At 41.9% G+C, this 13199-nt stretch overlaps 1 protein-coding gene across 1 annotated transcript in view; it reads left to right on the forward strand.

Annotated features, from left to right (window-relative positions):
• TMEM135 (transmembrane protein 135) overlaps positions 1–13199 on the forward strand; it is a 2670197-nt gene that overhangs the window by 2529684 nt on the left and 127314 nt on the right. Inside the window, exon 11 of the mRNA XM_044071311.1 lies at positions 996–1059. Coding sequence (XP_043927246.1) covers positions 996–1059 — 64 coding nt within the window. The remainder of the gene's footprint in view (positions 1–995; positions 1060–13199) is intronic.

A 13199-nucleotide genomic window follows, 5' to 3' on the forward strand; every position in this document is an offset into this window, starting at 1 on the left:
TCATAAAAATAATGACACCATCTTTAAAGATCTAAGGGCTTTGTTAGACAACAGTTTAAACATTTACTAGTGAGTATCTACTGCATGGCAGTGGTGGTGCAGTGGTTAACATTATTGCCTCACAGCAAGAGGTTCTTCGGTTCAATTCTCAGCTGAAGCACCTTCTGTGTAGAGTCTGCATTTCCTCCCTGTGGTCAAGTGAGTTTTAAAAACATGCAGGTAGGTGCGAGTGTGTGTGCGTGTGTGTGTGTATGCGTGCGCCATCTGTGAAGGTTGGGTACCGCGCTGGCGACTCAACACTGTAAAAACTCCTCTGCCAGTTCAGTCTGTGGACCTGTAATCCGCTGTGGCGACCCCTAACAGGGGAAGCCAATAGACATTGCTTTTACGAGTGGGTATTTACCAAAGTCAGAGAGAAGTATGCTGAAGCCCATTTAATTCCAAAGGGCATATCTAATCACTCCTGGAAGATCATTGTACAACTTTGGTATCACTGATCCAGCCCTTTTATTGTATGCAAGCCTGTATGCTAAAGCCTCCCAAGAAGCTACCTGAAGCAACTTGAAAAGGTACATTCCTTTCAAGAAAACGTCTATGGTTGGAAAACTTGAACTATTCCAAAGAACCTCCAGAATTGTCTTAATAGTCTAGTTTTTGTAGGTTATCTTGTTGTGACTTCTTCAAAGCCTATGAGGCAGTATCTGACATTGTTGAAAGTCAGTGCCTAGAATGCACCACTATCACCATATAAATAAATCCGATATTAAGACTTAGTAAAAAAATGACAGATGTATTTGCAGTGCCTTCTAGGATTATGGGCTTAACTTCCCATTATAAACAGATGAAGCTACTCATTAGCTTCCTTAAGAAGCAATTATTATACATATATAGGGTGTAGAAATATCAACATGGGGCAACAGTAGTCAAGCACTGGATGCACTTTGTTTTCCTGTGAAATCCTGTAGTCATTCACCAACTGTTTTGTTTTTTCCTAGGGTACAAGCTGCATCCTGCGATGGCTGAGAAACTTGGATGATGAGCTTCATGCACTAATAGCTGGTGAGCTGACTTATTTTTCCAGACCTGATCTTATTTTATCACCTCTCCATTTCCACACACACACACACACACACACACACACACTCACACCTTTCCATCAGTTGCAGTAATTTTTGATTTACAAAACAGATGTTATATCTTAATGTGTTTCTCTATATAGATGTGTGTGTGTGTGTGTGTGTGTGTGTGTGTGTGTGTGTGTGTGTGTGTGTGTGTGTGTGTGCATATAGATAGATGTGTATGCAAATGTTAATGGTAAACCAAGGTATCAGGGCTTAATAAATCCATGTATTTTGTTTTAGAATGTTTGTATTGTTATCATTCTCACATTTATGTGCAACTTATTTGCATCATCAATTTCCCAGTCAATCAGACAATCAAAAATGTTACTGTTGTGAAGGCTGCCAGCCTAGTCAGATAGAATTGTGCAAATGATTCTGGCATTTGTAAATATAAATGTTGAAATACAGGCTTGTTTTCTTAAATGAAAGAATATGCTGTGAAATGTGAACTTAGTGTAACAACATTGCCCTCTGCTGTAAAGAAAGCTAAATCAAGCATTTCTTGTTTGTCCTTTGAAGTTCAAATTGCTTCATGACTGTCTTTGATGTTTACAATTCGGCTCTGGATGGGCTAGATGAAGGCTTCTTGCCTATTGTTTTCATTTAATGAATAATTACAAGAGTTTCCATGTGGAATGTCTTTTATTGATGTAGTTTCCTGCAGCTGCAAGATAAAAGAATGTAGTATCTGTCAGCCTGGGAACACCAGGAAAGTGAAAGACTGATGTAATGTTTATCAGAACAGCAATTTCAATTTAAACAGAGAGAATCAGAAGGCATTAAGCATGTCAGTGAGGAGTATGGAAAGCTGACAAGGAGCCAGCTGGTGGGGATGTGCCAGGCTAGGGGACTGGTGCATGGAAACCTGACTAAGGCAGACTTGATTGCGGCCTTGGTTACAGCTGCATCAGAAAACAGCAACTAGGAGGACAATCAGACTGGCAGTGGAGATATAATACCCTCGGAGAATGGACAGCTTAACCTTTCTGCAGTGGACGTAAAAATCCAGCTGGAGCTAAAGAGACTTGAGTTGGAGCCCAGGCATGTGGAATTAGAAGCAAATGAGAAACTGACATATGCAGGCTGAGGAGAATAAGAAGCTGTTACGTCTGCAAGCTGAGAAACAAGGAAAGCAGGAGGCAGCATGAGAAGGAGATGCTGACTCTTTGCCAGAGTCATGGAGGTAATGGGGAAGGGAGTAACTGGACCCCAGAAGCACAAAAGGTCAGTAAATTTCTTCCGCAGTTTAAAGTGAGGTATAATTTTGATAGTTTTATTCATATGTTTGAGAGGGTATGTAAACAGTATGAAGTTGACCAAGGACTCTGGGAATGGTTCCTGACCCACTTACTCCATGGTAATGCTGTAACTGCATTGTCTAAATTGTCTGACGTTGCATGTTTTAATTATACTGCTGTTAAGAAATGTCTTTTAGAACTGTTTAAGCTAACACCTGAAACATATAGGAAGAAGTTTCGTGAGCATAGACGCAAGGCAGATGAAAGTGTGTGTGAAGATGTTGATGAACTGTGCACTTATTTCCATAGGTGGGTGAGTGGATGTCAGGTCACCACTTCTGAAGGGCTGGCAGACCTTTTGGTGAGGGAACAGGCCCTTAGCACTTTGCCTGAGGACATGAGGGTCTGGTTAGCTGATAGACAATGTACTACTTCAGATGAGTTGGGGAAGAAGGGAGACATATACCTGGCAAGCAGAGAGACCCTGCATGGGAAGGGGACCCCCAGTACTGCTCATGGGTCTAAAGGAACCCATGGTGGGCAGCACAGACTGCCACAACAGAATCTGCCAGTAGCAGAGGAAGCCACTAGTCCAGGTACATGTCCAGTTGTCCACAGGGGCAAGGTGGGGAACAAAAGGTGAGGGAGTCAGTAAGTGGGAAAGACAAAATGCCAATAGTAGGTTGTCTTGAGACAACTGGGGTACTAAACTACAATCCTGCAAATGTCCTGAGAGGGAAGGATTTGGATGAGGCAGTACCATGTGCTTATGCAGTTACACTCGGTCAGGCTAAGAGACAAGCATGTGGGGGAGACCCAGACAGACTGCGTACTTGCAGTCAGGACTGCTGAGGTGGTTTCTTCAGGGAGTGAGCTACGCTGTAGCAGTGAGACTGAAGGTGAGCCACAGCTGCTTGTGGGTACTGACGGTCCCTTGGACAGAGTGACTGCAAAGGTAGAGGTGAGTAGTAGTACCCAGGCTGACAGTGAGGCACCACTGTCAGAGGATGACAGACTTTCTGTGGAAGGGGAGCTGGGAAGGGTTACAAGGAGAGCATTGAGAAAGGCTCAGCTCTCAGACCCTATACTGCAAGGCCTGAGGCAGGTAGATAGGGAGGCACCTGATTCTCAAGGAAAGGAGGAATCTGTATACTGGGACAAAGGGTTACTATACAGAGAGTGGACCCCTGAGGGAGGGATAGAAGGTGAGAGAGTACAGCAATTGGTAGTGCCTAGAGCCTACCATCTGGCGCTTCTAGCCCTAGCCCTTGATATACGCTTTGCAGGCCATATGGGCATAAAACGTACAAAGAGGCATATTATGCAGAACTTCTATTGGCCTGAAATTTCCAGAGATGAAACAGGGTACTGCAGGACCTGTGAGAAGTGCCAAAAGGTAGGCAAGGCAGGAGACAAGGTGAGAGCTCCTTTGATGCCTTTGCCTGTGATTGAGGAGTCATTTCAGAGGGTAGCTATGGATATTGTGGGTCCACTGAGAACCCCAATTTCCACAAGGAAAAAGTATATCCTAGTGGTAGTGGATTATGCTACAGGATACCCCGAGGCAGTGGCTTTGTCCTCCATTGAGGCAGAGAAGGTGGCAAATGCTTTGTTAGAGGTTTTCAGCAGGGTAGGTTTCCCAAAAGAAATACTAACTGACAGAGGTGCCAATTTCATGTCAGAACTGCTGGCTTGTCTGTGGAAATCCTGTGGGGTGAAGCACATATAAACCAACCCCTACCATCCCCAGACTAATGGTCTTGTTGAGAGGTTAAACTCAACAATGAAGTCCATGATATGGGCATTTGCAGATAAGTTTAAGAGGGAGTGGGACAAATATTTTCCCAATCTGTTGCTTGCTTACAGAGAGGTTCCCCAGCAATCCACAGTTTTTTCACCCTTTGAGTTGCTGTATGGGCATAGGTTGAGGGGACCTCTAGATTTAATTTGAGATGAGTGGGAAGGTGAGTGCAAGTCTCACCAGGAGTCTGTTGTGGCATATGTCCTAAACCTCAGGACAGGGCTCAGGGAACTCATGAGCTTGGCCCAGGAGAACCTGACAGAAGCCCAACAACAGAAAAAGGTGTGGTATGGCAGGAATGCTCGAGCTAGAGAGTATGCTGTGGGGCAGCAGGTAATGGTTGTCATTCCTGTCAGACACAACAAGCTGCAAGCAGCTTGGGAGTGTCCCTACAAGGTGGTAAGAAAGGTAAGTGATGTTAACTACATGGTGGAACTGCTAGGCAGAAGACAGGGGCACAAATTGTACCATGTTAACATGATGAAACCTTACCATGATAGGGAGGCCCTTGTGCTGAACATTTGCAATGGATTGCAGGAGGAGTCTGAGGGAGGTCTGGGGATTGATCTCCTCAGTGATGCTCGGGCTGACACCTCAGTGGAAGGGGTAGCAATGTCCCAGCAGCTATCTCCTACCCAGGTTCGAGAAATCCAAGCAGTGTTGCAGGATTTTGGGGACATGTTCACTATGAAACCAGGGTGTACCTACTTGGTGTGGCACCAGGTGGATACAGTACCCCAAAAGCCTATTAGGCAGGCCCCTTATAGAGTGCCTGAGAGAGTCAAACAGACTCTGAGGGAGGAGGTACAGGAGATGTTGGAACTAGGGGTGATTCAAGATTCCCTGGGTCTCCCCAGTGGTTCTGGTGCCAAAGAAGGATGGCAGCACCAGGTTCTGTGTGGACTACAGAAAATTCAGTAGTCACACAGAGTCGGATGCTTACCCCATGCCTAGGACAGATGAGGCCCTAGAGCAGCTGGGTGGGGCTAAGTATCTTACAACCATTGATCTTACCAAGGGTTACTGGCAGGTGCCCTTGATTCCCAGTGCTAGGGAGACGTCAGACTTTGTGACTCATTTTGGTTTACATGAGTTCACAAAGATGCCCTTTGAGATGAAGAATGCCCCAGCAACTTTCCAGAGGCTGGTAGATCATATCCTAGCAGGAGCAGGAGGGTTTGCCCTTGCTTACCTAGATGATATTGCCATCTACAGCCATTCCTGGCCAGAGCACCTTCAGCATGTCAGGGAGGTGCTGGCCAGACTACAGAGGGCAGGGTTGACCATTAAGCTGAGCAAATGTCAGGTGGGTATGGCAGAGGTCTCCTACCTAGGACACAGAGTGGGGAGTGGTAAGATAAGGCCAGAACCTGCCAAAGTAGAAGCCATTCAGGTATGGCCTGCGCCTGTTACTAAAAAGCAGGCGAGGGCATTATCAGTTATAGTACCATAGTTGCTCCCCTCACAGACCTGACAAGAAAGAACAGGCCAGAAAAGGTAGTGTAGACCCCAGCATATGACAGGCATTCCAGAAGCTTAAAGAAGCTTTGGGAGAACCCCCTTTGTTAGCCAGTCCAGATTCCAGCAAAGAATTTGTTGTGCAGGTGGATGGATGCTTCAAACCATGGGTGGGGGCTGTACTTAGCCAGATTTCTTCAAAGGGGGAAGAGCACCCAGTGGTTTATCTCAGTCATAGGCTCTAACCCAGGGAGGAATGCTATGCAGCTGTAGAAAAGGAATGTCTAGCCATAGTGTGGGCATTGCAGAAACTTCAGCCTTATCTATATGGAAGGAAATTCACTGTTATGACAGATCACAACTCCCTAATATGGTTAAACAGAGCCAGCCAGCAAAATACCAAGTTGCTAAGATGGAGCCTAAGGTTGCAAGCATATATGTCAGTGCAGCACCACATTGGGAATAATAATGCCATTGCAGATGGGCTATCAAGACAGGGAATGGGGTAGGTATACTCAGATAGACCTGACCTTCTCAAGCGGCATTTCTCAAGGGTTACTTGAAAAACTAGCTTAAGTTCTCCAAGGGGGAGAAATATGAAGGCTGCCAGCCTAGCCAGATAGAATTATGCAGATAATTGTGTCATTTGTGAATATAAATGTTGAAATACAAGCTTGTTTTCTTAAATGAAAGAATATGCTGTGAAATGTGAACTTAAAAGAACGTAACAACATTGCCCTCTGCTGTAAAGAAAGCTAAGACAAGCATTTCTTGTTTGTCCTTTGAAGTTCAAATTATTTCATGACTGTCTTTGCTGTTTACAATTTGGCTCCAGATGAGCTAGATGAAGGCTTCCTGCCTATTATTTTAACTTAATTAATAATTACTAGAGTTTACATGTGGAATGTCTTTTATTGATGTAGTTTCCTGCAGCTGCAAGATAACAAAAGAATGTAGTATCTGAAAGCCTGGGAACACCAGGAAAGTGAAAGAGTGATGTAATGTTTATCAGAATGGCAATTTCAATTTAAACAGAGAGAATCAGAAGGCATTAAACATTTTTGTCTTGATCATCCAACTCACAGCACTGTCTTGCTCATATGCAAGTTATCTTAGACTTGTGTTTTCTTTTAGAAATAGCTAGGAACTAGAAAGATTAGACTGTGTTTTGCTGTGATGTCGGAACTGTACTACTGATTTATTTTAAGTATTTCTGTGTGATCTCTGAACTCTTGACTAGCACTGTGTAGTAGAAAGTATTGTCTTGTGTTTTTAATAATTTATTATTAAATATTTTAAAACCTTTCCACTGTGGCTGTTGTGTAGAGATAATTTAAGCTCTAGAGTACATTGCATATTTATAGAGTTTACTGTCCAAGTCATTCCAAATAAGCTTTGACTGTTTAGTCACACTTACCACTTGGATAATAATATTACACAGTAATAATTGGACACCCTTTTAAGGGCATTTGAGTAGTTGATAATTATTAGTGGGTGGTGGCAGCTGGTACCACCGTATAGTCTGGGAAAAAGGAGCACAGCTGGAGAACCTGTGCCAGCCTTCCCCAGAAGTGTCTGTGTGGTTGTATAAACTCTTCTCAAAGTGTGTGTGTGATAGCTACTTGGGCAGAGACGCAAAGCACTGGTTGGACAGAGAGGGTGCTAGAGGTTTTAGCTTGCCCACTAGGCTGAGATCTGGACCCTATAGCTGTGCCAGTGGGGAGTCTTATTGGGGACCTGGAGAGCAAAGGAGCAACCAGCCCCAGACTGACTGTGATCTCTGTGTGCTCTTAATTGAAATTACACTTTACTATGTGTATTTGTTATCCTTTCCTCATATATGAGACGCCCTCTCTGGTGTTAGTGGTGAGGATTGAGGCTCCTTGATTGCTGGGCCAGGGCATGGGCTTCACAACTGTAAAATCCTCTCTCTCATCCCCCGTAAAGCTGAAAATAATAAACATATAAATAAAATGAGACTACACACATGGTGTTCACCAAAAAGACAACTCCTCAAGAAAACAATTAGTCATCTTAAATCAACCATTGGGCATGTATTTCAGTTTCATTATGTTTTAATTTAAGTAGAACTGATAAATAAAATAAAAACAGAAGGACAAGCAGTCAATGGGAAAATTGTATTATTTGGAAAATGATCCTGATACTGTTTATTTATATGTTAGCTAGGACAGATCACTGACCCTCATGGGACCAACTTTAGCCTCAGCATGAGTGAGGAAACATCAATCAGTTTTCAAGGTAGTTTGATAAATGGAAGTATAAAATATAAAACATAAATTATATGCATGCATTACTTTCTTTCCTAATCTATATTAACTTATTAAGCTTGAACTATATAATAATAATGCCACCAACTTACATGACACTTAAAAAAAAGCTAAAAGATCAACATAAAACTAGTGTAGAAAATCACAAAAAGACAGCCTAGTCAGAACAATCTGTGGAAACAGTGTAAATTTTTATTCGGTACATAGACCACAGATTTACCTCATCCCATTGAAACCAATGCGGAAAGGAGTAATTCCGGATTTAAAAAAAACAAGGCTACCAAGAAAATGTGTGTCATATTCACGTGGTGCATGGCATATGAAAGAGCGACAGTATGTAATGAGACACATGAAAATATCTGAAATATTTTTGGAAGTATTTTCACTGAATGTATTTTGACCTTATGAACTCATGAACCCACAAGGAAAAACGCCTTTGATATTTTCATGTGTTCTGTTTCACATTCTGTTTATTTAATATTTGATAGCTGGAATGCAGATCTATATTGCATTACATATGCATTATAAGAAAATTAATAAAATAAAGCTTGAAGGGTATTGCAAATAGCATATCACTTATTTTGTTGGTTGTGGTGTAAATAACTCTCATAGATTGATGCCTGGTGGGAACTGGGGCCATGTTATAAAGAATTCATTCTTAGGAAATTATTTCTGAAGCTAGCAGCAGGCCCAGTGTGTGCCTGCCTCCCCATGCATCATCCTCAATAAATGTCTTCCAGTTGCCTGATCATATACTTGTGAGGAGCATAGTGCACACTCATGTATGACTTCACATCTTCTGGTTGCAGTGGATGTGAGATCTCAGGCTTTTGCAAGGAGTTGGAGGATCCGTTGACCATTGTTTCTGCAATAGACAAGGATACTGAGTTTAGCCACCTTCCTAGCACCCCAGGGTCCCTTCTTTGAAGAGATTCTTAGTTTTATGAGGGACACCATAGCCTGACTTTTGAGCCCTGGTGTGTTTGGGATAGAAGATTGAAGTTCCCTGGGTTGCCTCCTGTGGATCCATTCATTAAAGATGCTTTGTAGTAGCCTGGTAGACATTGACTGCACCTTTTGCACCCAAGAAGGTGGATACCATTTAAGTATACCTGAAGTTACGTCACTAAGAGCTCAAGTTAATGCAGCCCCTTTCTAACACGTTCTCAAGGATATAGAACTTACAGGACATTGACAGATGCTGATGACATCAGAGCATTTTTATGACATTTGAATAAGCGACTGGAGCTTCTCAATCGTCCCACATGCAATGGGTGCTATACTTGACACCATAGTTATTTGGCAAAACCATGTCAGCTTGCACTGGCGTACTGACAGAGCCTTCTGCATTCAAAGACTGGGTTAAGCAATACATTATTACTTAGGAGATATTCCTTCTTAACATGTCTTAGCCCAAATGACTTTTTTTCTGCATGTTTTCCCTCCATACCTGCTATCTGTTGGAACTCCATCTATTTGTCTTGAGCCCATTCATTCCCCCCTGCTGGTATTTGCAACATGTAGGCATACCTCTCAACTTCTTAACACAAGAAATCTGGATAAAGCCTTAAATAATGGGGGGGGGCAAAGACCCAAAATATTGACAGATTTTAAATATTGCCCTTATGAACTTAGAATGTTGTTAGAATAACAGGTTTTGTGTTAGCTTGCATTTTCTGATAGACATCAAGTCTGAATCTCAAATGTATGTCATTATTTAGTGAGTTCAATCCTAGTTTGCCAGAAAAACGCAATTATTTTAGAGGAACAGACTAAAAATAAATGGTAAAAAATCTGGACATTCTCCAGAAATCTGGACAATTGAGAGGTATGCATGAATGGGGGAGCTGATTGGAGGGGCCATCATACAGTCAGCCATGGAAGTTGTTTGGGTGCTTGCTAGCGTCCTGGCAATGGGAATATTTCTAATGAGGCCCTAACCTCACCCCTTGTGGCTGACCTGAGCATCTGCATCAGTGAAAGATACCTTAAACACACCCTTTATGAGTGCTTGCTTCCACCCACACACTGAAGTGGCTACCGTCAGTTGTTTTGTATCACAAATTGTTATCGATGATACTGATCAGTTTGGTGCTGTGCAAGTCTCTGTTTTGCATGGTAGTGATTAATTGACTGGCACCATGTAACTTCCTCCTCTGCGATGGACAAAACTGCATCAGTCACACACTCCCATTCTCCTCAGGCCATCTCTTCCACCATCCAAGCCACAATTTAAATTTGGGGCAACTGGGTTGTAGTCACAGTTGTATTCCACAAAGCCAAGCTCCAAGTGAAGGATTTATGTTAAAAGTGGACTAGGCCCAATGAACATTGTAAAGACAAAATAATCAAGTTTATATAATCCTTCCACAATCTATGCAAATTTGGGTGTGACGGCATCACTAAAAACAAGTGAGCAATTGTTGTACCTGGTGGAAGATTTTACAAAATATTGCAAGCAACTTCTTTAACCACAGACATTTCTTGATGGAAAATTTTCCTATCATAAAATTGTTTCTACTTAACGTGCTTTATTAAATTTTTTAGTAAATAAAAATAAAGTGGGAAAAAATGTGCTTATAGTTTGCCAACGTAAAGTTTTTGTTGAGAAATACTAAGGGTTTTGCGTTCATTCTTCTGATTTGAATATGCCATTGATTGTGTGTGCTGCTTAGTTCAGAACATGATGGATAATCCATTCCTCTCAGTTGTATCTCGTTACAAGGGCCATTCCTTATTTTAAGCTTCACAATGTCAACTTAATTAGAAAAAATAATAATTTTTAAACTTTCTAGACACGCAGTCAGATGAAGAGAGCCATGAGGTTAAATATGCTCATCTTTCTGTGCCCTGCAATATCCTTTTAGAAAGTATTACAGTGGTGCAAAAAGTAGTAGTGACATGCGAATGGCCACATTTTATGCCTCCTGATTAGATCCGTTTACATCAGAAACAGATGCTTGATTGGCTTGTATGCCGCAATGCTAATTGACTTTAATTGTGGTATACAAGCTAGTCAAACTTCATAAAGCGGAGCTGCCACTGTTCTATGTGGAACAGTGGGTTAAATCAATCAGAAATGTGGGCCGTTCCACACAATCCAAAGAACTTGGATGCTAAGGTTCCCAGTGGGAGTTGGTTTGCACTAGGCTTCAGGTCTGAGCCAGTTACTTTTAATACTGGTGATGGAATACTCAAGCACATAGGTCAGAGAGGACAGGTCAACAAAGGTGCTATATGCAGACATGTGGCACTACAGACTCTGAACAGGACCATCAGCAAGTGATAGAAAACAGAAATGCAATATTGAAGGCTCATGGGATGAAACAGAGTGCAGGCAAAATGATGGCCATGACAGCAAGTAAGGAAAATCAAAAAAATATATAAATTGAGATAGAAGGGAAATAGTGGATCAGGTTAACAGCTTTAAGTGTCTGGAAGGGAAGTCTGAATGAGGAAGTCAAGTCTTGAATTGTAGGTGCTGCAGACAAGTAATGCCAGCGTCAGTGGTAGTTGTGACACAAAAATGACAAAGAAGGTAAAATAAAAATAAAGTGTCTAGCACAGTAGTGCAACCAGTGTTTCTCTGTGGCACTGAAACATGAAGGCAGAGAGCAGTTGAGGAAGCAAGGTGATGGAGATGAAGTACCTGAGATGTATAGCAGGGGGCAATACTTCAGTTTACCAAAATAACTGATAACCAAAATTTAAATCGTCAGTACAACAACATTGAAACATCAGTACAATGAAAGTTTACAATACCAAAACTCATAACAACGAACAACCAACCAAGCATGTGAAACATGATTTCAGCACAAAAATTTACCTTTTTATGTTTTTGCAGGGGGGACAAGCCCCACTGCACCCCCATGTGGGAGGCTGTGCCCCCACACCCCCTGAAAATTATATATGCCAACTCCGAGATTGCACTACAGTGGGCAAAAGGGTAAATTTCCCAGTCCTCACTGTACCGTGATCTCCATTCAGAAGCTCCAAGTGCTGTGAAACTTCTACAGCCGATGATTCTTTTCAGGAAAAAAAAAACAGTGAAGCTTTGTTGTCTAGGGTGTTGGGAGGGGTGTGTAACATCTGCAATTGGTTATTCGTTGTTATGAGTTTTGGTATTGTAAACTTTCGTTGTACTTCAGATTCGATGTTGTCATTATGACGATTTAAGTTTCGGTTCTGTTATTTAGGTAAACTGAAGTAGACCCATAGTAGGATGCACACTGTTAGACAGAAGAAGAAGAAATGAGGATATCAGTGCAGAAGCCAAATCATCCCAAGTTACGAAGATGGTCAAGAAAAACAAATTATGTCTGTTTGGTCATGTGTGCAGGAAAGCAGAAGGCAAATTAAAGTAAAGCAGATTTGGGAGACAGGAAGATGATAAGAGGAGATGAGGGCATCCAGTCAAGAAGTGGATGTATTTTTGTGATAAAAGTCCAACAGCATGTTTACGTGACTGATGAAGATTGGAGAGTGGCTGTAAATTGAGAGAATTGGTGACAACTGACATAACCTGATCCCTTATAGAACTGAGAAAAAGCCGATTGGTGATGATGATAAGAAGGAAGGCAGAAGATAAGTGCCTGTCAAACTGTCTAATTCAGTTCTTTCTTTGGTGGTCTGATTATTTTTCAGTTTGTTTTAGTTAAGCACAGAAGATTTTAGTCCAAATGGGATGTCTTTCGCTTTGAATCTCAGTAAATGGATACATGAGACTTTCTGAACTGGTAACCATTGTTTATAATCAGTTACTGTTTGATTACATTGTGTCACCAGTGTTTATGAAATTTTCTGCATTTTGCTATAATTGTCGATAGTAGGCAATTTGATATTCCAGTTCTCCTTTCTAACTCTAATAAGCCCTAGCCTTGAACTAAACATTTCATTTTGTAACACTTCCTCCAAGCAATTTAGTCATAGTGAAACAAACAGTGTAGTTAAATATAAGTTCAAACAAAAGTTTGAATCTTATTGTTTATTCCAGTTTGTTACACATGATCTCATTAACTTATAAAGCATTGAAATGTCTATGCTGTGGATGTAAAGGGATAAAGTCCTGACTACAGCCCAGGCAACCTGGGTTCAAACAGCAGCTTGGGTGCTTTACGGCATGGGGGGGGGGGTTATACACATAGGCACACATTTACTCTGGATACCCTGTAGAGGCCAGGATACATGGGGGCACTGTCCTGGGTGGGCAGTGCAGAGCTGTAGCTGACTCACTGTAAGTGTAGATAGAATGCAAGCATAGCCCATTGCATGCCTTTCTTTAAGACTGGATGGG

Source organism: Protopterus annectens, chromosome 5.part0, assembly GCF_019279795.1.
Source record: "Protopterus annectens isolate FY-2018-M chromosome 5.part0, PAN1.0, whole genome shotgun sequence".
NCBI classification, from domain to species: Eukaryota; Metazoa; Chordata; order Ceratodontiformes; family Protopteridae; genus Protopterus; species Protopterus annectens.